The sequence below is a fragment of the Neoarius graeffei genome, chromosome 19 (genome assembly GCF_027579695.1).
Source record: "Neoarius graeffei isolate fNeoGra1 chromosome 19, fNeoGra1.pri, whole genome shotgun sequence".
Taxonomy (NCBI): domain Eukaryota; kingdom Metazoa; phylum Chordata; class Actinopteri; order Siluriformes; family Ariidae; genus Neoarius; species Neoarius graeffei.
Window position 1 is genome coordinate 53570959 of NC_083587.1, and position 26781 is coordinate 53597739.

General features: G+C 42.4%; 1 protein-coding gene across 3 annotated transcripts in view; it reads right to left on the minus strand.

The window, feature by feature from the left end:
* cep72 (centrosomal protein 72) overlaps positions 1 to 23004 on the minus strand; it is a 32419-nt gene extending 9415 nt beyond the window's left edge. For 2 of the 3 annotated variants that reach the window (XM_060900299.1, XM_060900298.1), the window contains exons 1-10: positions 22899 to 23004; positions 22607 to 22737; positions 11379 to 11571; positions 11178 to 11292; positions 8703 to 8872; positions 7826 to 7893; positions 7695 to 7731; positions 7290 to 7454; positions 1707 to 1846; positions 425 to 518 (exon numbers count right to left, since the gene is read on the minus strand). In XM_060900299.1, coding sequence (XP_060756282.1) covers positions 425 to 518; positions 1707 to 1846; positions 7290 to 7454; positions 7695 to 7731; positions 7826 to 7893; positions 8703 to 8872; positions 11178 to 11292; positions 11379 to 11571; positions 22607 to 22737; positions 22899 to 23004 — 1219 coding nt within the window. The remainder of the gene's footprint in view (positions 1 to 424; positions 519 to 1706; positions 1847 to 7289; positions 7455 to 7694; positions 7732 to 7825; positions 7894 to 8702; positions 8873 to 11177; positions 11293 to 11378; positions 11572 to 22606; positions 22738 to 22898) is intronic. The other variant, XM_060900300.1, reaches the window with a different exon arrangement.
* Between the last annotated feature and the right edge of the window lie 3777 nt (positions 23005 to 26781).

Below are 26781 nucleotides of genomic sequence, written 5' to 3' on the forward strand. Positions count from 1 at the left end.
TGTCATTTCACCGGTTTGTTTACATTCTAAGCAGAAATGATTTTGTCGGACGTTTTGGATAAAGTTATTTATCAAATTTGCTAATTTCTCAAAATCCAGTGAATTCGGATAGAATAAAAAAAACAGTTATTCCACTCAATCTCCTCGTACATGGCTTAAAGTTGACTCGTTGCTACGTGCCTCGTCGGCTATCAGCTCATGTACGACTCGATTTCGTGGAATAACTCTTAAAAGATAAATAAATTTATCTTATATCATATTAAGTCACTGGCTGTTAACATAAATGTATCATATATCCAACACACACTGGGTACATCATATAATCTCAGAAGACGACACCCATAATACAGAGCGCATACATGAGCTATTAATGTGTGTGTGCATTGCTGCAGGTATAAACACCATATGGAGGATTTTCACTCACTGAAAAAGTGCTTACTGCTGTGATCCTTCAGCTCACCAGACCAGTATTCGTCCACCAAACTGAGGAGCAACTCCATCGGTTTCCTATATGCCCCCTGAACACAAGTGTTACTTGTTAACCGAGCAACGCCTTATTGTAATCCTGGTTGGCATTAAACGTTTATAACATCACTGCAAAAAATAAAAATCTTAGGAAGTTTATTTGTCTATTTTCAAGTCAAAACATCTAGCCACCCTTATTATAAAAGACATAATTGCCCGACAAGCAAAACCTCATTTAGCTAGAAAGGCTAGTTTTTAGACAGTCCATCTTGAAAATCTTGTATAGAAAAAATGTCTTGAAAAAGTCTTATTTGGAGGACCTTTGAAAATAAAACAAGGTTTTTTTAAAACAAGTAAGTACATTTTGGACATTTGTCAAATGCGGTTCATCTTGTTTCAAGAAAAAAAAAGTATGCTTGTTTTGGGAATAAATGAGCTTTACTGAAATCTTTGAATCTTTCATTACAATTCATACATTTCAATAGTCGGTGCCCCCAAAATGCATTATTGCTTTGGCGTTGTGTAAGCACTGCAAGTCAAAATGCGTAGACTTTATTTTTATTTATTTTTTTGGTGCCTGAGGTCTTGGGGAAGTGGAATCTTAAGAGATGTTTTAATGTTTGAATGTTGAAATGGGGGAAAAAAAAAACAAAAACAAAAACTTGTTGCAATGCTACACGTGTCGTCAACTTGATTCAAGATAGTCTCTGGTCTCATATCTAGAGTATTTTACTAATTACAGGTCACAAAAGGAGAATCTTTTAAGCTAGCAATGCTTAGTTGTAGAATTTAATCCTAATATTAGTATATTTATCTTAAATTCAGTTTTTACTGCTAAGACTGTCATGAATTTAAGTGAAATACCCTTAAAATGAAATAAATAAAAATGACTTGAATGGCTAAATGTAAGAAGTACGATCTTGTTATAAGAACTATTTTGATTATTTTGAGTTAATCAGAGCTCGCATAATAAGTTCCCCAATCTTATTTTGGAATTATTTCATCTAAAAACAGGTTAGATTTTTCATCTTACTTTAAGAAATCTGACCAAGTCAAATTTGACTAGTTCCATTGGCAGATTTTTTTTTTTTCACCTGATTCAAGCAAATATGCTTTGTTTTAATCTTTTATTTCTTATTTTTGAAAGGCCATTTCTTGCAGTGATGGTGGATCACGCTTAAACCCAAGACCTTCTAAAAGCATTGCTCATAAACATGCTTGGTTAATGAATTCTTGCTCACCTTACAGGGTTTTCTGGCTCTCTCCGGTGCACATGAATATCCTTCTGGGTCTCCATCATCAGAGCTTCGGTATGTTAGTCTAGGAGGGTGCAGTTTCCTCTCAGAGTAATCTTTTAACAAACAGGCTAGCTGATCATCTCCTTTAAGAGAGTGGTCATCATTAATTATCCACCATAAGACTCGTTTCATTTGGCTCATGTGAACTTGCAAAAATATATATTTCATTGGAACATAGCAGTGTTGTAGTCGAATCACTAAACCTCGAGTCCGAGTCCCCGGTGTTCAAGTCAAAGTCGTTAAAGAAAATTTCGAGTCGAGTCCGAGAACAAGACTCCAACCGCACCATTTGACGGTGGCTGTTTTAGCGACGTTAACATTAATCTGTTCCTGAACATGACGTATGAACAGGTGAATGTGCTTCTCTTTATCAGGGAGTGTGAAGTATTCTGTCAGAGATGGTTGGGAGACGGATGTAAGTGCAGAAGGTGTGTTCATTAATCAGGGTTCCCACTCTTTTTAAGGAATCATTTTCCAGGAGCTTTTTTAGGTAATTCATGACAGGATTTGGTCATACAGTCATGCACTTTAGTTGCAGGCTTAAAACCATTTTAATTTCTTTTTTAATATGCAGGGACGTAGTGTCTGATATGCATAAAGGCAACATCGATGCAAATTGTATAATGCAGTTGTTTGGCCTCTTTTTGTTACGTGCTGTTTTAAACTTTTTTATTCCCTTGTTCTCCTGTCATGACAAGCTAGAGCAACCTCAGAGGGTCAAAACTCAAATGTAAATTGCTTATACACGTCTCAGTATAGGCAACAGGTGGAGACACTTAGGGTGTTCACACGGCACATATTTGCATCGATGCTGCACCGATGTATTTTGTTGCGATATATCTTACACCGGTGTAAATTTTGTGGAGCGTTCACACGTCACAACCCTGCTTACTAGAGAGAAGCGTGTTAGCACCGGTGCAGCCCCACTTGCAGTCACACGGCAGTTTCTGCGACCATGCAATAGTAGCAAAAACTTTATTACTATCATTTCCTTTGATAGTAATAAAGTTTTGATATCATTTCCTTTTATTACTATCATTTCCTATCATTATTACTATCATTTGCGATAGTAATAATGCGGAAATTAAATATGCGCATGCGTGAAAATGTACTTCCTTTTCCCGGTTGTCATGGCATCACCAAGCGCCGGGAAAACAACGTGGATGAAGACACCAGTTTTGCCAGATGTTGCTGATGTTTTCCAGCCCAAAATATGTTCAAATCCGCCAAAATGCACTTAAAACCGCCCAATCTGGCAACACTGGAAGACACGCAGTTCTGTTGTTGTTGATATTCGCCATTTTGGAAGCGCAAAATACCAGGATGCAAATTATGCAATGCCCGTATGTAATCAACTCTCCTCACGCGTAGCGAGTCTACCCCTGTAGCGTTCAGACGTCCCATTTTATATCGGTGCTGCCCCGCAAACTAGCATTTACGCCGGAGTAAATTTCTTAAACCACCTCCCGAGCAGGGTTAGATTTGCACCGGTTTAAGCAGCTTTCAGGGGCTACACCGGTATAACTTTGTACCGTGTGAACGCTCTACCGGGGCAGCCCCGGTGCTACACCGGAGTAAAAGTTGCCGTGTGAACACCCCCTATAGTGCAGCAGATCGAGCTACAATGGAGCTCAGCTGTCCTCATATCTCGACTACGACCAGCGAGCTGTTTCAAACAGAAAAATTAAAAAGCGAAAACACAGAAATAAAAATTCCAGGACAAGAAAATTTATTTCCAGGACATTTGGCCATTTCTATCAATTTCCAGATCATTTCCATGACTGGAAAATGATGCTCTAAATTTTCAGGTTTTCCAGGACGCGTGGGAACCCTGATTAATACAAGTGAAGACGGTAAACAATCCAGAACGGCAGGCAAAATCGTAAAACAGGCGATAGGTCGAACAAGGCACAAACAGGCTATCGTAGACTCGGCAGAATCAAGGCGCGCTGATTACACCTTAATCCTGTGCAGGTGTGAGTCGTATACGGTGCACGCACGAGAGTCCGCTTGGCGCGCGCACTGCCCAGAGTGCGCCCGAGAGTTTATCTGATGCATGCACCAAGGCGCACAGGTGTGACACTCTTGCATGAAATTAGTACAGATATAAATATCTTATGCCAAATTATTATGGCGGCATGTTACAAAAAATAAAGAAAAAAAAATCCAAGTCCTCGTCTTCAATTTACGAGTCCGAATGCAGTTAATACGCGAGTCCGAGTCAAGTCACGGGTCCTTAAAATTAGGGCACAAGTTGGACTCAAGTACTACAAGCCTGGAACATCGTACACTACTACACAACAGTTTTATACTAGAGCAGTGTAACTTGGAAAGGTCGTCACGCTGGATACCACAAATATGCATACACCAACTAACTGTCCACCCAATCCACCTTAACGTGACACTTTTTTTGGGGGCGTCGTGGCTCAGGTGGATAAGGCGCTGTGCCGTGGGTCCAGGGGACCCGGGGTCGTTTCCCAGTCCCTCCCCGTCTCTCTCTCCCCCTCGTTTCCTGTCTCTGCACTGTCCTATCCAATGGGGGTGAAAAAAGCCCAAAAAAAATCTTTAAAAAAAAAAAGTGACACTTTTTGTAAACCAACACTAACATGCTTTTTTAGTGGCAGATGTGGACTTATGACGTTGGGCAAATTGTATTCACAATAATGTTCACTTGAAAACGACATGAATAAACTACATATTTGCCTTTTCTGATTACCCATAAGTATCATTCATTATGGTACAGATTCAGAGGTGGACAAAGTACCCAACTTCATTACTTAAGTCAAAGTACAGATCCTGCTGGTCAAATGTTACTCTGATACAAGTGAAAGTTGTCCAGTCAAATTTTTACTTAAGTACTGAAGTATCCATCCATCCATCCATCATCTGTAGCCGCTTATCCTGTCCTACAGGGTCGCAGGCAAGCTGGAGCCTATCCCAGCCAACCATGGGCGAGAGGTGAGGTACACCCTGGACAAGTCGCCAGGTCATCGCAGGGCTGACACACCGAGACAAACAACCATTCACACATTCATACTGAAGTACTTGCTTTTAAAAATACTCAAGTATTAAAAGTACATTTTCTGTCAACGCATCGTTGTATTATTGCCACAACGCTTACAAAACCTAATGCCGTTACCAAAGACAGAAATGTGAATTCACAAAATGAACGCATGCTGTGCCATCATGGTGGTTTAACGTTAAGCTAGCTAGTCAGTGAAATGCCACCTGACATGCTAGCAAACTCTTTTCACACTCGAAATCATATTGGGTAGCTAACGCTACTTGAAAATAAACGTTTCTACATTGTTTATTTGGCAAGATTATGCTAAAACATATTTCTGAAAGGACTTCGGATAAGTTAACATTATTCATGTTAGCGTAACTCTGTTTTTACATGCTAACTAACAGTGTCCAAGTTAACTAGCTATGTGTTAACGTTAGCCGTGGACAAGGCGATGGCAACTTGGCGGGCAAATCCATAGAAAGTCATTTGACTAACCAGACTGCATAGCTATTGCGACGTTATCGCTAGCTCTAAAAGCACACACAACTTCGTTGCAAGCTTTCTCTTGGAATAAAACGTTTATACCTCGATATGCTTCCGCAGGTTGGATGGCGAGTTTTTGTAGGCCGTGATGTGGTTCGTTTTCGGCAAACAAAGCAAACATTTAAAACGAAACGAATCTTTAATCCTTTCAGAAAACTGAAACATGGGTTCTAGGTAAAGCCATGAGTGCGTGCATTCCCCAGAAGAACCGCCTCCTTCTATTCTGCCATCACCTGATCGTGTTAAATAATGCTGCGGAGAAATCACTGAACTTGATTTATACAGTCTATGGACGTGACGTGACCCTAGTGATTACTGATCAGCTGTCTCAGTGTCACCTGCGAAAAAACCATCACGTTTTAGAAAAGAAAACAAAAAACATCCACTTTCAAAGCCGCTTCATAGTAACGAGTAACGAGGACCTTGATAGAAATGTAGTGGAGTGAAAAGTACGATATTTGTCTTTCAAATGTAGTGAAGTTAAAGTCGTAAGTTTCCAAAAAAAAAGTACAGATACTCAAGTAAATGTACTTCGTTACTGTCCACTTCTGTACAGATTATGACGTTAAAGGGGTCTCATCTCATCTCATCTCATTATCTCTAGCCGCTTTATCCTTCTACAGGGTCGCAGGCAAGCTGGAGCCTATCCCAGCTGACTACGGGTGAAAGGCGGGGTACACCCTGGACAAGTCGCCAGGTCATCACAGGGCTGACACATAGACACAGACAACCATTCACACTCACATTCACACCTACGGTCAATTTAGAGTCACCAGTTAACCTAACCTGCATGTCTTTGGACTGTGGGGGAAACCGGAACACCCGGAGGAAACCCACACGGACACGGGGAGAACATGCAAACTCCACACAGAAAGGCCCTCGCCGGCCACGGGGCTCGAACCCGGACCTTCTTGCTGTGAGGCGACAGCGCTAACCACTACACCACCGTGCCGCCCGTTAAAGGGGTACCAAATATAATATATACAGTTGCTGATGTGACAAAGTAACGTATTCTTAAGTATTCTATCAAATTTATATACTAGAAAACAACGAAATATCTTGGTAATTGTAAATATAATAGTCGGTACGCTAAACGGCACAAGAGTCGCCATTTTTAAAAGACCGTGACGTCAGCCCTACCCACTGCACTAGGAGAGAAGCGTGTAATCATGGCGTCGGGCGCATCAAGTGAAAGCAACAGCTCTGTCGAATCATACGAAGAGATCCCGCAAAAGACACGTCTGGAGGATCGTTATGCTTTCCATCGGTCCTGTTATTACACCCGAAAGCAACACACTGTGGCATTGTGTAGCCGATCACTTACAATTCATCCTACTTTCCGATTCACACGTGCTAGTCCCAACCTCAATGAGCCAACACAACTGGGCACATACATACGTCATGAGTGTTACGCAGAGAAAATGAACGTGCATTCTGATTGGATAAAATGAATATCATGGCGGGCTGTTCAAACTGCGGAAATAGTTTGCTCGAGCTACTTTCAAAACACTATAACTTTCCAACCTTAGAACAAAAAACTTTTGTAAGTCTTGAATAAGGTTCGTTAATGTGTGTTTTATTGTTATATTTACTCTATATATTGCCCTCTGTTCCCCTTTAAGTAAAATAAAGAGTACATGGACTTGACAGCTCTTGAGGATCGAAATACTGTACAAAATGGATACTGTGCATGACACGTCTGAAAACACTTTAGAAACATGTCCCGTGTATAATAAATATAAAACTGCATCACCAAGAGTCGAGCTACAAAAACAGATGCAGGTAGTTTTTCGGCTTTTCGAGGCTCAGAAAAACGCCAACGTCACAAGGACTGAAAGGAGCTTTTGCTATAACGACCAACATGAAGGTTTTCGGTCATCCAGATCTCTTAAAATATCTACTAATTGCCAAATTATTAAAATATCATTCACATTTTAACGACTAATACAAACCATTTCAATCCCGAACGTAAATACCTTGCGATGAAGCATTTTTTTTCCCGGGATGTGGCGTGAAATAACCTTCCGCCCGTGTGCTGATAGGCGTGAGGTTACCAGAAGTGCATCTTTTTAAAGACGGTTCAACAAAGGTAACCCTGGGCGCATCTTTCGAGGGCTGCAGTCCGACAGCATGGCGAGTCTCTGATGGTTGAAAAAGTACCAATTAACATTTATTTATTTACAGTGAAGAAACTGTACATGTACAACTTGATCCGTTTTAGTTCCAATGTTCCAAACACAAACTATAAGGAAGAAAGTGTAATTTGCACTGAGCCAATATTTTGAGGTGCTAAAAGAGCCAAGTGTGTTCTAACTGAGGAAGAGATATGGCGCCCTCTTGTGGACCCACAGACTTTTAAACAGGGTATAAATTACGCTCACCAGCTTGATGACATTTCCTAAGTTTGGATTGAAATTCCTAAATGGAGGATTGAACAATTAAATCACTTTAATGACTTGAATTATTAAAAACACCAAATTTCATTAATCATAAAATTCAAAATGATACACACCTGTTTCTGTGAAGACAATAATCCTGAATCATAATCTCGGAGTAAATTTAGAATTTCAGACGGATTTTCTGAAAAAGAGTGGAAAATATCAAAATAATATTATATAATAAATATATAATTTGTTGTTTTCAAATATGTTTATTGTGAAACGTTTCTTTCCACAAGGTACTTCGACTGACATTCACATGTTTCTTTTAAGAAAAACTTACACATAAACAAACTGCAAGGAAATGCCCATACATACACAGATGACAAAACTAATCCTGATGAGAACAATAATAAAGGCACAATAAAAATAAACAATAAAAATAACTGCAATACACTGTAAATAGGATGTAAAATACAAGACCTACAGGACAACATCAAACATTTTGAATTGTATCAAGCGATGTCGAGTATTAATGGAACATTCATGTATGTATTCTAAACACTCCTCCCACACATACGGAGGTATTGGAATTCCAAGCTCTGTTTCCCATTTGTCCTTTAAAGTGCTCGTTCTGGGTTGGTCCATACTCAGCAGTGTGTGATATAGCGGAGAGATTATGAAACGAGAATTGGCAGATATTTTCATGGAGATCTCCAAAGTATCTGGCCCTACCACCTCAAAATTAGGAAGATGTGTTTTGACATAATTCCTAATCTGAAGATATCTGAAAAAATGAGTCTGTGGTAAGCCAAATTTCTGCTGGAGTTGTTGAAAAGAAGCAAAGGTGCCCCAAATGTACAGGTTAATAAATATATAATTTAATATGGGGGGGGGGGGATCAGCAAAACTAGAACTAACAATGAACAATGGATTAGACGTGTGTGATAACAGCTCACTATTCTTTCGTTATTAGCAAAGTGAGCATTTTCACCAACTGATTTCGTCTACCTCGTAAACGAGTGGACTCTGGTTTGCTGTTCTCTTCAGTGGGAGCATCTTGAGTCAATATGTTCCTGTTCCCATCAAAGTTGGGATCCAGCACCGTTTCCTCATTACCTTCTCGAAGCATGAGCTTTGACATCATCTTGTTCGCTGAAGCAATCCGAGAATTGCTGCTCCTGTGGGGGGAAAAAAAGTTATAGGTCGCTTATATGGTTTTACTTTTTCTGCTACTTTGTAGCTCAAGATTTTGAATTAAGGGTGTCTGTTTCTGAGATAATACAACAATTAATTATTCCACGAAATCAAGTCGTATATGAGCTGATAGCCGACGAGGCGCGTAGCACCGAGTTGGCTATTGAGGTTTTTCACCCACATGACCAAGTCATGTGATGCATCGTTAGGCTGCCATTTTGGACGTCACGGCTCGAATCAGTCTGAATGCGAGGAAGGCGACAAACGAAAAACATAAAAGAAAAAGGAGCGAGATGCAGAAAACACCTTCACTATCCAGCGACGTAAGGCATTTACAGGGCGAGCAGAGGGAGAGGTATTTGCAAAAATTGAGGTTAGCAGGCTTAGAGAACGACGTTTACCTGCTTCCACCAGGATTGTTCACTGACGTACGGAAGTACACGAAGCCCTCGTCTTTACCTGACTTCGGCCCACATGATCTGTATACCCATGTCGTTAAAAACCCATCGCCATACACAGGTATTGATCTGAAAGCGTACAAGAGTTTGGATGCCTACAAATATTTTGTGTCAGGCTGAATAACATGCCTACATCAGCGGGTCGTCCCTGGAGCCGGTGGTCGCCATCTGATTACAGCTAAGGTTTGTTCACATTTTCATTTACTTTCGGTCCTCAGGATAAACAAAATGTTATTAAATGTCATTGAAATAACTTCTTAGTCTGTTGAGACATGGCCCGTTATAAATTTGCTGTTACCAGGCAATGACCAAGAACTGTATTATTAGGGTCGGTGTCTGTGTTGTAGCAGTGTACTAGCAGCTAGCTGTTAGCACTAGCTAATGTCAACAACATAGTAGCTAGTATGTTACTGTAGCAATGTTTACGTTCAGTCATTTGGATGACTGTTAAAACCTTTCAGTCTCAAGTTTTTCCTTTACTGTATTTACTAGTTTACTGTAATTATGATCCGGCAGCTATTTACACCGGATCCAGTGTAAATAGCTGCCGGAGTGTGCTCCGGCTTGCTCCCCCTCAAATTAAGCAGCGCACTCCGGGAGCAAGCCGGAGCGCGCTGCTTAATTTGAGGGGGAGCAAGCCGGAGCGCGCTGCTTAATTTGAGGGGGAGCAAGCCGGAGCGCGCTGCTTAATTTGAGGGGGAGCAAGACGGAGCGCGCTGCTTAATTTGAGGGGGAGCAAGCCGGAGCGCGCTCCGGCAGCTATTTACACTGGATCCGGTGTAAATAGCTGCCGGATCATAATTACAGTAAACTAGTAAATACAGTAAAGGAAAAACTTGAGACTGAAAGGTTTTAACAGTCATCCAAATGACTGAACGTAAACATTGCTACAGTAACATACCAGCTACTATGTTGTTGACATTAGCTAGCTTGACCTTCAAAATGGCGGACACCGGGGCGTCACGTGACCCTGTGACGTCAGGTGAAATACCTCAATAAGCCATGTACGATGAGACTGAGTGGAATAACTGGCTTATTCTATCCACATTCATTGGATTTTGAGAAACGGAGCATTTTTATTTTTTGCAAATTCGATAAATAAAGAAAGTGCCATCTTGCCAAGGTATAGAATAGCTTTAGACATTTATTTAATTCTTCCTTGGACATTTCAGTCATGTAATTTTCAAACTTCTTTGAGCTTTTGAACCAGTCTGAAAAAAATTTCAAATTTTAATGCTTAAAAGTTGAACATAAACAAACCAGCAAAATGACAGTAGCAATTTATGAAAAATGCTATAATAATAATAATAATAATTCGGGGGGGGGGGGGGGGGGGGGAGTTACGTTCTTACCATAAAATACTTTCATTCCATATTTTGTTGCTTTTCTTTTTGTATTTTTTGGGGTTTTGTTTTCGAGTAGATATTTTATTTCATCCTCGGTTGGTTCAGCAACACGCTCCGCCATTTTGTTCTTCTCTACTCACGGTATATGAGCTGATAGCCTAGTAGTAGAGTAGCCAATCAGAGCGCGTAATTGCTCATATCCAGTGAATATGGATAGAATGATACAACATATAGCATATATAAAAAAAATAGTTAGCCAGTGGTTCCAGACAATACCATTTAGACAGGCATAGAAGCCACGCCTCTTTCATAATAATATACCAGTAATAAAGAGCTGCATGTGTAAAAATGGACTTTAAAACAACTTATCAAGCTGAATAAACCCTGTTCTGAATCTGTACGGATGTAATATTTTGATTAGTCAGTCAATCTCTACACCACTAGTAATTGAAAATATAAAATATATTTTCTTATTAAAGAAAAACCTGTTCTTTATATCCATTGTAGAAAGTGGAGATTTCTGACTGGACTCGAATCCCGACTCTGCAGAGAAGTGCATGAGAGCTGCTTTTCTCTCTCTGTCTCTCACAACAGAGTCGTCTGTCAAGATAAGAACATAAAAACCGTGCACTTACACGTATCCAAGATCAACGCTAGTGTCTAGTGTACTGAGGTAACAAACGTACCGAGTTTACGAAGCTTGGAGATTGCCTGGACTAAGTATAGGCGGTAATAGGGATCTTTCTGAACAACAGGGTTCAGTCTCAGATCCAACTCCTTTAGATTTTGAAGGCTGCCTAAAGACTGGACGTCCTGAAGAGAGGAGATCCTGTTGTAATACAGATTCAAGTTCTCAAGCAACGTTAAATGCAGAATTCCCTGGAAAACAAAATAGAAAAGGAATTAAAATTCCACACAGTACAAAATTATCTTTGGTTAAAATAGTTAAAAATCATGATGCCTGCTGAGAAAAAAAAAGGGAAGAGATTGTCCATGATGGGACACGCTGTTGTAGGAAAATACAATAATCAACAATGAGAAGACGAAACCTTTGTCACATGCACACTTTCAAGCACTGTGAAATTCATCCTCTGCATTTAACCCATCTGAAGCAGTGAACGAACACACACACACACACACACACACACACACACACCCAGAGCAGTGGGCAGCCACAGCAGAGCGCCCAGAGAGCAGTCAGGGGTTCGGTACCTTGCTCAAGGACACCTCAGTCCAAGGCCGCCCCACATCAACCTAACTGCATGTCTTTTGGATTGTGGGGGAAACCGGGGCACCCGGAGGAAACCCACGCAGACACAGGGAGAACATGCAAACTCCACACAGAAAGGCCCTCGCCGGCCACTGGGTTTGAACCCGGAACCTTCTGGCTGTGAGGCGACCGTGCTAACCACTACACCACCGTGCCACCCACTAATGGGAGATATGCCGCCCACTAATCAGTTTGATGGCCGGTTTGGAACCACATACCAGTTCTTCATGTTTTGACAGCCAAAGAACTGGCTCTCAGCCAGGAAAACTGGTTCAAGAGTGGCACCAATAATTTGCTGGTCTAGAACCAAGAACTGCTTATGTCAGGGGCTGGGGGCAGGATTATCATGAACCACAAGTACAACTAAAATTGTGACCACCATTTTTAAAAAAACCACAGAGCTAGTGCAACATCTAGTCTGCCTAATCCAATGGTCGTCTTTTGTTATTCTTGGTGCTAGTGTTGCTGGGAAAGTAGATACATACATAGTGATGTAATGAAATGACTATGGTGGGTCTCGGACCAGTGGAAAAGCAAATCAGTTCTTCGAAGGTTCACAAGTTGAACCAACTCCAAACAGGCATTAGCATAAGCCCAGAACTAGCAACTCGTTTATATTGGTGGAAAAGGGCCAGTAGTGTTATGAAACCCAACAAGGAGTTACTGAAGTGACCCAAAGTTGATTATATTGGGACCAGTACGTCCCAGAAAAAAAGTGTTTTATTTCCCTTTTTACACAAAATGTTGCCAAGTACAATGGTTAATTTTATTATTGAATGACAAGTGTTAATCATTTACACAGTTTATTTAAATGGAATTTAAAGGAGACATATTATGAAAAATTTAAAGGAGATACACAGAACCTTTAATTTTTAAATACATTTCTGAGTGGATAGTATCTCCATCCTTGATTCTTGTATGCTGCATAAATGGGAATTTAAAAAAATATATATATTTTTGAGAGTTAAAAATCGACCACAAAGTTGGCATTCAAGCTGAGCCAGCCAGCCGAGTGCGTGACATCACAGCAGGAACCGGCTTTAAGTCTGAGGCCTTTGACAGCTATAGACCAAAGTCATATAAATAAAAATTTCTGGTGAAAGTAAGAAATACCGTTACCGACTTGCTCAACTAATGTACAATTCGCACGGGATAAGTATTACCTATGGACCTCTGGTAATTCGCAATTACCCCTGCACCTCTGTGTTATTGTGTGGCGCATTCGGACGGGATAAGCAAAAGTCTGTAATTCACTGAATTTACAGACATTGTGACCGGATTGTGACAATCAATACAGTTGTAGCATGTTGGAAGTGCCAACATATTACTGTAGTACATTAATGGTGCATTAATAAGGTAGGATGAAAACACAGTAGGCATAAGAATAGCACTGTATCCAAATTAAGAGAGGGGAAACGCATATGATAGGGATGCAGTATGTTTGCTCCATGCTCTCAAAATGAGAAGGCGGGGTCACTGCAAATGAAAACAGTCTCGAGATGACAATGTAAGTGAACAGGCAGTTTATGGCGCTGTTTACACATAGCCGGGTATTTTGCTAAACGAACATTTGTCTTCCCTCCGTTAACCAAAATATCTTCGTATTGAGCCCTGTGATGACCTGGCGACTTGTCCAGGGTGTACCCCGCCTTTCGCCCGTAGTCAACTGGGATAGGCTCCAGCTTGCCTGCGACCCTGTAGAACAGGATAAAGCGGCTAGAGATAATGAGATGAGATGAGATCTTCGTATTGCTGTGTCATGGGGGTTAGCGTGGCTCCTTACCATATGCTGCCACACAAGCCATCCAGTTGAAGATTCTTCGTGCTTTCTTCTTGGAGTTCTTCTTGGAGCTGTTTCTGCTTATCTGGTTCAAATACGGGATAGGCCTACTACCACTTGCCCCTGAAATGTTGTTTATCAAAATTTCGCCCGTATCCTCTATTGTTCACTCCAGAAAAGTACAAGAGACGCGCATTTAATAATTACAAACACAGACATGCGCATTCACACGGGACTTGTATTACCACTGGACGTCTGTGTTTTGCCGAAACACAGTAGGTAATTCGTGGCGGAAATATTACTTGGCAAATTACGGACATGGCGCATTCGCACGGGACTAAGAACTCAGACATTCTCTGTAATTATTCCGAATTACCAGAGGTCCACAGGTAATACTTATCCCGTGCGAATATGGCTTAAGACTGATTCAACTTCATTGATTGTGGGTTGACTCTCATTAAAAAACATTATAAAAAGGCGTTATAACTTATGCAACACACATGTACATGCATACATTTTCACTGATAAAACGTAAAAGACTAATTAAATAATCAGTTGAATTGAGACGATCACATCCTGAAGCAAATTTAGCAACAACCGCAGGGAGGTCACTGCCCGAGCAATAATATGTCCCGTTTCGGGTTTTAGCAACAATCCTCAGCTCACACTCCGGGAGAACTGGTGCAACTGAACTTACAGGTACCTCCCTTTTCGTTTAATTGTTGGTACTGCACTCTCTTTCAATACTTGTGTTATAGCCAACACTCCTTAACAGATCAGAGGTCTCGTACGAGTCTTCAGTAAAATGTGCAGAGCAGAGGAGAGATCACTTCATAGGCGCCCAATGTGCCCATGAACTTCTCGCAAAACGCATCCAAATCTTTGCAGTTTGAACATTCTTGGGCCATGAATGCAACGTAAATCCACCTTCTGTCGTGTTGCTGCACCAGCCAGCAACACATCTACGTGGCATGGCGATAAAGTAGCTCAAAATGGAGGCTCGGAGTTGCAGTCAGCTCTGTGTTTTAGTATAGCAGAAATGGCGATGAGACCGATAGACTTCCTGCTGTGACGTTACGGACGTCAAGGTCATTCACTCAGACCGCTACGTATATGAATCACTTTAATCGTAAAAATTACTATATTAGGTTTATTGTTAACGCTTAAAACTATTCCTGTGCCATTCTTGAGGTCTCAAGGCATTTATAAACAAAAAGTGAGGCCATGGTTCTGCGTATCTCCTTTAAGTGTATGTCTACATACATGTGGGTATCTGGAGTGCCTACCGACCCACAAACTTCCAGTCAGTTTCTTTTGGGCTTTTATTTTACAAAAAATGAGCTTCAACAAGCTGTTCAGATTCGTCTCCCCTTTTTATCTCACAAGTGGAGCTCGTGAGTGGGAATTATCCCATCCCCTCATCTGAGTATCTCCAATCATGGTTGAGAACTGCCTTTGGAAATGAATATTCATGAGGAAAGTGTGACACGATTGGCTGATGTAATATGAAGGCTGTGGCGATCAACGGCTCATTATCATTTAAAGGAACAGGTGCTCAAATCGGCCATTTTGAACAGGGTGAGAAGGAAGCTGTGGGGTTTTATCCTTATGGTATTTTGACCAAAGCATGTCACGGAGATTTCATTAAGACCTCGAGGAACTGTGGAAGAGGGGTATAATAATATAGGTCTTCTTTAATGCTGTGGAACATCTGCAAGGAAAGCTAGTTCCTGTTATCACTTACTTTATAGCAGAAAGTGCTTAAACAGTCATTCCATCACTAGCATCGGTTATTGTCCTCTTTTGAAGTTAATAAGACAAAACAAATGTAGCTCGTCATGTTACAGAGTAACCAGAAAGCATAAAGTCATTCATACTGGAGTGTTTCCGATGATACAAAGCAAAGACACTGGAAACTCCTTCTGTAAATGTAAAATACACAACTCCAGTGGCGTCGTTAGGCTCCATCACTCGGGGCTATAGGCCTGGGTATTTCCACCCTCAATAGAAGTCTCATCTCATTCAGTACGTTTACATGCACGTCCAAATCGAGCTGCTGTTGGTAATCGAGCAAAGGGTCCCAGCAGGGGTGCCAGAGAAATCCAATCCTAAATGCACAAGTGAAATCGGGCTATTGTGCAAGGTGCATTGTGCACCCCAGCCACACGTGGCGCTACACGCCCCATCGTGTTGGTACACTTCCGGTTGTCGTCATGAAGAGCAGCATAGTGTTGCCAGATACTGCTGACATTTTCCAGCCCAAAACATGTTCAAATCCGCTAAAATGCACTTAAAACCCCCAATCTGGCAACACTAGCAGTTCCGTGTTCAAGCTGTTAGGCTTGCTCTAACAGACTATGGCTACAAACTGTCCGGCGCAGACCACTGTTTTGTAAGACAACTTATTTTGCACAATAATATTTTTCTAAAGTCCATTTTTTGCTTACAAAAAAATATTTTTTTTTGCTTACAATTTAACTTATGTCTTAATAAACACACAAAAAGTTCAATTGTTTTGTTTTTATTGACATTCTTCAAATGTTGGACACACATATATATATATATATATATATATATATATATATATATATATATATATATATACACACACACACACAAATACAATGACTTGTTTATGTACACAATTCACAGCTATGCAACAGCTGTACAGATGTATTTGGTGATACAGTAAGTGAGCTAAATTTTAACAGTGCAAACAATGTCACAAAAAGAAAAGATTCATGCCGTTGTCATGATTCGTTGTCATGCCGACCGAGGCTGTTGTGTTTCCCGCTTGTGGTCTCGTCACTCGTCACTTCCGGAAGTAGCTCGACAACTAGCTCGATAGGGTATACATGCGCAAAATAGCTCGGCAGAAATCGCATAAACTAGGTCGTGTAGCTCGATTCCGAGAAATCAAGTTCGGTTCAATTTCAGCCGAATTAAGGTGTATACATGGCATTTTGAACTTCGATTTCAGTCGAGCAACGGCAGAAATTCGATTCTCTCTATGTGCATGTAAACGTAGTGATTATCTCTAGCCGCTTTATCCTGTTCTACAGGGTCGCAGGCAAGCTGGAGCCTATCCCAGCTGACTACGGGCAAAAGGCAGGGTACACCCTGGACAAGTCGCCAGGTCATCACAGGGCTGACACATAGACACAGACAACCATTCACACTCACATTCACACCTACGCTCAATTTAGAGTCACCAGTTAACCTAACCTGCATGTCTTTGGACTGTGGGGGAAACCGGAGCACCCGGAGGAAACCCACGCGGACAACATGTAAACTCCACACAGAAAGGCCCTCGTCGGCCACGGGGCTCGAACCCGGACCTTCTGTGAGGCGACAGCGCTAACCACTACACCACCGTGCCGCCCCCCCAATAGAAGTAAGAAAGATATTAAACAACTGGCTGAAACAAATCAGAACTTGACTTGCAGCATCCAAAGATGGAGGGGGGCATAATTGAGTGCTGTACAGTGCGCATTCAAAATTTTGGTAACAACCAACAGAACAACATTCAGAACCTGTCAGAAGACGACTTCAAAAAAAAAAAAAAAAACCAACCACTACTGGAGTTTTCAAGATGAAAACAGATGGTAAATCAATCAAATCATCGACCGTGGTTGTATATATAGAATGCATCAACAGTGTAACCTATTGAATTACGTTGATGCACGAAAACCGCTCCATGTAGCCTGGTTATGTTGAATTTACAGCATAGGGTCTGTATGAATTAGTGTGCCAAACGAGCTCTAAAGTTCAAGTAGTTTAATGAATATCTACAGCGATGGTCTATTTGTCCTGACCAAGTTTGTTTCACAGGTCAACAACAATGTGTGTTCATGCAGACACCAGTAGTTGCCCTGACACCATTTAATCATATGTTTTAATGCTACATGTAGCTTATTCAGAACCAGCCAGCCTACCGTACCATAGCCAGCCTTTGACATATTAGTTATATATAGGGATAAAATAGTTTTTTTATTTGTTTTGCCATGCAATATTAAGGTCAACATAAATGTGTATTGTCCAGACACCACAAATGAGCTGCTGCAGTCAACTGAGCCTGGATTCATTGGAGGAAATGGTATTTGAGTTCGAGAGAAACTTAGAAGACATAAATATGAGGGCAATTCCACGGGTAACTGACAACATTCAGAGGGTTTAAAATTAAACTGTGCGGCTATTATAGAAAGAGCAAACTCAAACAAATGTACGATGACTTAAAGTGCATATCACGGGTAAATTCAGGAGCAAGATCAATGTAATTCTCCGATTTTATATTAAACTTTGGTCAAATATCTGTAACATTCTGCATTCTCTGCAATTTTTTTTTACCTTGCGCAATACCAGAACAATTCAATTGAAATCAAGCCACTTGAGGCGAATTGGTCCGCCTCTGAAAAAACTTGGCATTTGGATTTCCTGGCAAACATTGATTTTCGTGACGTCATCTGCGGGACGCCTCCTTCTGAATCCTACATCAGCGCTGGTTTGTTTATGAGAAAACGACCTGGTGGTTTTCTGCAAATTTCTTCAAAGTTATCACGTAATTATTAAAATGGTTAACAGATGTATCGTAGGAGGGTGTAGCAACACCAATCTTGATGGGATTAGTACTCATCGTTTCCCAAAAGACCGGACAATGAGAGAGAAATGGGAGCGCTTGGTCTACACAGGCTGTGCACTGAAACCGTGCAAAGCTTTCACAGCCTGCTGGCGCTTCCGCAGGTGATGTCACGAATCTGGCTCCAGACTCCATTGGGATTTTTCCAGACGCGTTTTGTTATTTTATTTTTTTCTGCTGTAGACAGATGGCCTTGTGCAAAATTACCCTTCTGGATGAGTGTGTAAAGGGACATACTTTCATATAAAAAAACCCGAAGTTGGTCCAGAATATGCTCTTTAAGGCCCAAAGGCCATCTTGGACAACACAGAGTTTTTCCCAGATATGAATAATTTATTTAGTGGCATACAGATAACATTGGTAACTGACAACTTGGAGAATTCGACAACTGTGAACACAAGTACAAACGCCAATTTCTGCGAAACTTGTTGCAATTTCATTTCATCTCATCATCTCTAGCCGCTTTATCCTGTTCTACAGGGTCGCAGGCAAGCTGGAGCCTATCCCAGCTGACTACGGGCGAAAGGCAGGGTACACCCTGGACAAGTCGCCAGGTCATCACAGGGCTGATACATAGACACAGACAACCATTCACACTCACATTCACACCTACGGTCAATTTAGAGTCACCAGTTAACCTAACCTGCATGTCTTTGGACTGTGGGGGAAACCGGAGCACCCGGAGGAAACCCACGCGGACACGGGGAGAACATCCAAACTCCACACAGAAAGGCCCTCGCCGGCCACGGGGCTTGAACCCAGACCTTCTTGCTGTGAGGTGACAGCGCTAACCACTACACCACCGTGCCGCCCTTGTTGCAATTTTATTAACATTTTTTCCAACTTTGCTTTTAACATGCCATAGTATACAATGAAAGAAATAAACTATGAAAAATATTTAGAACTGACGGTTGAGATCAGGGAATGGACAGTAACTGACGCAACATTCTTGGTAACTGACGCAACACTTTCCAAATTTACATATGATTTAATGTACAGAGAGAGATGAAATGTGGTAATTTTCTCTTAGTCATAATATCAATCAGTGAATAAAGCTACTTATTAGATCTAAAAGTCCCCAAAGCTGTGATAATTACTCAATGGAATCAATTTTTTCATGGAAATGTAAAGAATAAGGTCCATTTGATATAAAACACAGTCTAACTTACCTGGAGAGGACTTTTGACAGCAGTTTGAGTGCTTCTTTGCGTCTGTTAGTTTTGGGTTTAAAGTATGTGCTTGGATCTGCCGATTTCAAAATGGCCACCAGTCATGCAACAGGAGTTCAGCACAAACATACTGACTGCACTGAATGAACCAATCATTACTAATAATAACCCAATCAAATTTAACACCAGATATACAAAATGAATTTTCACCCCTTGGGTTGACCATTTCGTGGAATTGCCCGTGATCATAGTCTTGTGAGACAGGATGTCATCTAGGATTTTGAATGCTGTAATATAATAATGTGGCTTACAATTTGTCTTTAGGGTACTAAAGGAGAGATGTGCGAGTGAGAAATGATATATGTATTAAACTGATGATATTTAGGGGCGGCACAGTAGTGTAGTGGTTAGCGCTGTTGCCTCACAGCAAGAAGGTTCTGGGTTCGAGCCCAGTGGCCAATGGGGGACTTTCTGTATGGAGTTTGCATGTTCTGCCCGTGTCTGCATGGGTTTCCAGTCCAAAAACATACAGGTTAGGCTAATTGGTGGCTCTAAATTGACCGTAGGTGCGAATGAGTGTGTGAATGGTTGTTTGTCTCTATGTATCAGCCCTGCAGACTTGTCCAGGGTGTACCCCAACTCTCGCCCATAGTCATCTGGGATAGGCTCCAGCTTGCCTGTGACCCTGCACAGGATAAACGGTTACAAATGATGGATGGATGGAGATATTTAAGTCAATTGACACATGCCCCAGTTTCCTGAGACAGTATGGGTGTTGATGATACATAAATAAATGTAAAATAAATAAATAAAGCAGGTCTCCAGCTACAGATATCTAGAAGTTGTGCTAGACAACAAGCTGGACTGGTCCACCCATATGGATGCCTTATATAAGAAAGGACAAAGCAGGCTGTACTTTCTAAGAAGACTACGATCTTTTAATATTTGTAAGCCTCTCCTGTGCACTTATCAAACAGTTGTAGCTAGTGTCTTTTTTTTTTTTTTAAAGAGTTGTATGTTGGGATGAGGGGGCATGCTCAGCAGACAAGAACATTATTAACAAATTAATCAAAGAAGGCTGGCTCCATCATAGGTCTCAAACTTGACCAACTCCAGCAGGTGGCAGAGCAGAGAGTTTTATCAAAACTGAACTCAATTCTTGATCATCACACTCACCCTGTCCGTGCCCTTGGGGCCTTCCAACACAGCTCTTTCAGTCACAGGTTCATCCTTCCAAACTGTAGGACCGAGAGGCTCAGGACGTCTTTCCTGCCTACTGCTATCAGACTGTTTAATGTGCAATAACTGCTTCTGTCCTTTTATCCACATGTTCTTAGTTTTTAAACCCTCTATTTATTTATTAAATTGACATTGTTTTAGACTTAGATATACTGCCAGCACTTTTATGCTCATTGTCGATACACTTTTTTTTTTTTAGCAATATGTCTGCTTACACAATATGGACTCTGTGTGTGCATGTGGGACTGATTGTGTCTTTGCTGCTGTAACAATCTAATTTCCTGCAAAGAATCATTAAAGTATATCTTATCTGTTAACAACTTAATAATAATAATAATAACAACGAGACAGAAACTGAAGTGAACTTCCTGAAGTGGAAGAAGAAGAAAAAAAAAATCAGTAATAAAGATGTCATAAACTTTGAATGTGTGTGGGTGATAATATTTCTTCTAAAGTTAGATAAAACCTCCCCAACCTACCTATGCCAATCTCCCTTAAAAAAATAAAATAAAAATACAAGCCCCAAGAAAACCTGACTTAGCCCCTCCTTCAGGAGGGAAAAAATACTAAATCATCATCTTTCGGCTGCTCCCGATTAGGGGTCGCCACCGCGGATCTTTCGTCTCCGTTGCTCCCTGTCTTCCGCATCCTGCTCTACCACACCTGCCACTTTCATGTCTTCTCTCACCACATCCATGTATCTCCTCTTTGGCCTTCCTCGTTTTCGTTTGCCTGGCAGCTCCATCCTCAACATTCTCCTTCCAACATGTTCTGCATTTCTTCTCAGGATGTGCCCATCCATACCATCTCAGTCTCATCTCTCTTAGCTTAATTCCCAAGCTCTCCACATGTGCTGTCCCTCTGATGTGCTCGTTCCTTATCCTGTCCAACCTCCCATCGCAAACCTTAACATCCTCAACTCCGCCACCTCCAACTTCGCCTCCTGTCTCTTCATTAAGGGTACAGTCTCCAATCCATACATCACAGCTGGTCTCACTACTGTCTTATACATCTTACCTTTCACTTTTGCTGGGACTTTCCTATCACAAATGACTCCCGAAATCCTTCTCCAACTGCTCCACCCTGCCTGCACTCTCTCTCTCTTTCTCACCTCACTATCGCAGCCCCTATTTTCCTGCACAGTTGACCCCAGGTACTTGAATTCACCAACTTTCTTTCCGTCTACTCCTCGCATCTTCACTACACTCTCATCCCCATTCTCATTGATGCACATGTATTCTGTTTTACTCCTGCTCACCTTCATTCCTCTTCGTTCCAATGCATCCCTCCATCTCTCCAAACCCAACTTAACCTCCTTTCATGACATACATCATGTTCCATGGTGACTCTTGCCTCACTTCGTCCGCCAAGCTATCCATCACTATGGCAAACAAGAAAGGACTCAAAGCAGATCCTTGATGGAGTCCCACCTTCACCTTGAACCATTCAGTCGTTCCGACTGCACACCTCACTGCTGTTTCACTGTTCTCATACATGTCTTGCACCACTCTGATATACTTCTCATTCACTCCACTCTTTCTCATACAATACCATAACTCATCTCTCGGCACTCTATCGTATGCCTTCTCCAGGTCGTGCTCTTCCTTGGCATAAACCTGTACTGCTGTTCACAGATTGCTACCTCTCTTCTCAATCTCGCCTTTCCCATAGCTTCATGGTGTGGCTCATCAATTTTATTCCTCTGTAATTACTGCAGCTCTGTACATCTCCCTTATTCTTGTATATTGGGACTAGCACACTCTCCATTCATTTGGCATTTACTAAATACTAAATAAGACATTAAATCTGATAAAACTCACCTCTACAGTAACGAGGGCGTTATGAGAAAGGTCCAGACTTTTCAAACAAACAAAGTTCTTCAGAGAAATTCCCAAATGGCCTATTTTTCCTGTTTCATATGTTCCTGCTAGGCGCACTGACCGCACACTGGCTGAGAGCAAATAACAAAAGTAACTTACACATCACAATTAGCATCACATGCTAAACCTTCAAATTAGTTTATAAAATGAGTGCCATTCTATTACGGAAAGTCTTTGTAGAATATTTATGAGACGTATTCAAAAGTTATAACGTATTCTAAAACATACTCACCTAAACACTGGTGCTGAAGGTTTAACCTCTGCCGTATCCACTGCTCTGTTATTGATAAACATTGCGTCGCCGCCATAGTTTCAAACTGAACAGGAAGGACGCGCATGCGCACAGGAAGATCCGCGCATGCGCATACAAAAAAAAAAACGGCGCATTCATCCTCCATCCCAAAGCGCTCACCAGGTCAAGGAGGCGGTTAGGAGAGGTGCGCATGCGCACACGGGTTAGGCTCTGAAACAGAAAGAGATGCTAAATTAAAATAGAAATATGTCTCATCTCATTATCTCTAGCCGCTTTATCCTGTTCTACAGGGTCGCAGGCAAGCTGGAGCCTATCCCAGCTGACTACGGGCGAAAGCGGGGTACACCCTGGACAAGTCGCCAGGTCATCACAGGGCTGACACATAGACACAGACAACCATTCACACTCACATTCACACCTACGGTCAATTTAGAGTCACCAGTTAACCTAACCTGCATGTCTTTGGACTGTGGGGGAAACCGGAGCACCCGGAGGAAACCCACACGGAGAACATGCAAACTCCACACAGAAAGGCCCTCGCCGGCCACGGGGCTCGAACCCGGACCTTCTTGCTGTGAGGCGACAGCGCTAACCACTACACCACCGTGCCGCCCTTGTGTAGTTTTATAGTTTATAATTCTATATCACTCTGTTGTCTCATCTCATCTCATTATCTCTAGCCGCTTTATCCTGTTCTACAGGGTCACAGGCAAGCTGGAGCCTATCCCAGCTGACTATGGGTGAAAAGCGGGGTACACCCTGGACAAGTCGCCAGGTCATCACAGGGCTGACACATAGACACAGACAACCATTCACACTCACATTCACACCTACGGTCAATTTAGAGTCACCAGTTAACCTAACCTGCATGTCTTTGGACTGTGGGGGAAACCGGAGCACCCGGAGGAAACCCACGCGGACACGGGGAGAACGTCCAAACGCCGCACAGAAAGGCCCTCGCCGGCCACGGGGCTCGAACCCAGACCTTCTTGCTGTGAGGCGACAGCGCTAACCACTACACCACTGTGCCGCCTCACTCTGTTGTCCTAAGGGTCAAAATGATCCTGCTTCAGTAATCCCTAAAGTAAATCAGATTTATTGCCTTTTAAACGCCAAATCTATTTTGCTTGAAGAAACAACCTGTCATTCATCATGAGCTTTGTGAATATCTGGGTTTTCCCTTTTCACAATGCAGAAAGACTGCACTTAATAAGTGGACAGCACTCATTTTTATCACAACGCACCTGTCATAATTGTTTTATTTACTAAAGTAATGAGGTGATGATCTCATCTCATTATCTGTAGCCGCTTTATCCTGTTCTACAGGGTCGCAGGCAAGCTGGAGCCTATCCCAGCTGACTATGGGCGAAAGGCGGGGTACACCCTGGACAAGTTGCCAGGTCATCACAGGGCTGACACATAGACACAGACAACCATTCACACCTACGGTCAATTTAGAGTCACCAGTTAACCTAACCTGCATGTCTTTGGACTGTGGGGGGAACCGGAGCACCCGGAGGAAACCCACACGGACACGGAGAGAACATGCAAACTCCGCACAGAAAGGCCCTCGCTGGCCACGGGGCTCGAACCCGGACCTTCTTGCTGTGAGGCGACAGCGCTAACCACTACACCACTGTGCCGCCATGATGGTGATTATTATTATTATTATTATTATTATTGGGGTGGCATGGGCAGCATGGTGGTGCAGTGTTTAGCACTGTCACCTCACAGCAAGAAGGTCCTAGGTTCAAGCCCAGCAGCCGGCGAGGGCTTTTCTGTGTGGAGTTTGTATGTTCTCCCCGTGTCTGCATGGGTTTCCTCCGGGTGCTTCGGTTTCCCCCACAGTCCAAAAACATGCAGGTTAGGCTAATTGGTGGCTCTAAATTGACCGTGAATGTGAGTGTGAATGGTTGTCTGTGTCTATGTGTCAGCCCTGCAATAACCTGGCGACTTGTCCAGGGTGTACCCCGCCTTTCGCCCATAGTCAGCTGGGATAGGCTCCAGCTTGCCTGCGACCCTATAGAACAGGACAAGTGGTTACAGATAATGGGTGGCTGGAGTGGCATGGTTGTGTAGTGGTTAGTGCTGTTGCCTTACAGCTGGAAGATTCCAGGTTCAAACCCCATGGCTGAAGGGGGTCTTTCTGTATGGAGTTTGCAAGCCTGGATAGATTGAGGAGGGTTGCATCAGGAAGGGCATTCTATGCCAAATCAAATATGTGGAACTGATCAGCTCTGGTGAGCTCAAATGTATGGGAGCAGCTGAAAGAAGATGATTATTATTGATAAAGGTAGGGGAGAGCAGGGAGACTTAGGATGGGGGAAGCCATGGTTAGAGAAGCAGCTTTAGGGCCTGGAGGTTGCTGGATTGATTCCCTGGACCAGCAGGAATGGCTGAAATGTCCTTGAGCAAGGCACCTAACCCCCAACTGCTCCCCAGGCTTCTCTGGGTATGTTGTACATTGACCTGGATAAGAGCGTCTACTAAATGCCAGTAATGTAAGGTAATGGGGAGACAGTTTGTATTCCCTTAAATTAATTTCAGAAGTTAGATGTTGCCCCTTAGAGTACCCTACTTCCTTTGGAGTCACAAAGCTGGACACTGCAGCAAGATCGGTGCAGTTCAATATGTTTGTCAACCAAAACTTGTATTTTCCACTTCACCTCCACCTCCATTCTATGGTGTAACGTATGCTGTGGTGAATTAGAAATTTGTTAGGAATTAAAGTATGTAGCCTAGAGTTACCATATATAGTATCATTTATTAAACCTAAATTCTGGGGAAAAACATTGAAGGATTTTTTTTTTTCAAAATGACCAGATGGGGAGGGCGGCACGGTGGTGTAGTGGTTAGCACTGTCGCCTCACAGCAAGAAGGTCCTGGGTTCGAGCCCCGGGGCCGGCGAGGGCCTTTCTGTGCGGAGTTTGCATGTTCTCCCCGTGTCCGCGTGGGTTTCCTCCGGGTGCTCTGGTTTCCCCCACAGTCCAAAGACATGCAGGTTCGGTTAACTGGTGACTCTAAATTGACCATAGGTGTGAGTGTGAATGGTTGTCTGTGTCTATGTGTCAGCCCTGTGATGACCTGGCGACTTGTCCAGGGTGTACCCCGCCTTTCGCCCGTAGTCAGCTGGGATAGGCTCCAGCTTGCCTGCGACCCTGTAGAAGGATAAAGTGGCTAGAGATAATGAGATGAGAATGAGATGAGACCAGATGGGGAGAGTTGAGAAAATTCATCATGCAGTTTTTTTTTCTTGTGGTTTACAAATATAAAATAGTTTAAATTGTTTTTGTTAAAAATGTATTATTATTATTGGGGTGGCATGGGCAGCATGGTGGTGCAGTGTTTAGCACTGTCACCTCACAGCAAGAAGGTCCTAGGTTCAAGCCCAGCAGCCGGCGAGGGCTTTTCTGTGTGGAGTTTGTATGTTCTCCCCGTGTCTGCATGGGTTTCCTCCGGGTGCTTCGGTTTCCCCCACAGTCCAAAAACATGCAGGTTAGGCTAATTGGTGGCTCTAAATTGACCGTGAATGTGAGTGTGAATGGTTGTCTGTGTCTATGTGTCAGCCCTGCAATAACCTGGCGACTTGTCCAGGGTGTACCCCGCCTTTCGCCCATAGTCAGCTGGGATAGGCTCCAGCTTGCCTGCGACCCTATAGAACAGGACAAGTGGTTACAGATAATGGGTGGCTGGAGTGGCATGGTTGTGTAGTGGTTAGTGCTGTTGCCTTACAGCTGGAAGATTCCAGGTTCAAACCCCATGGCTGAAGGGGGTCTTTCTGTATGGAGTTTGCAAGCCTGGATAGATTGAGGAGGGTTGCATCAGGAAGGGCATTCTATGCCAAATCAAATATGTGGAACTG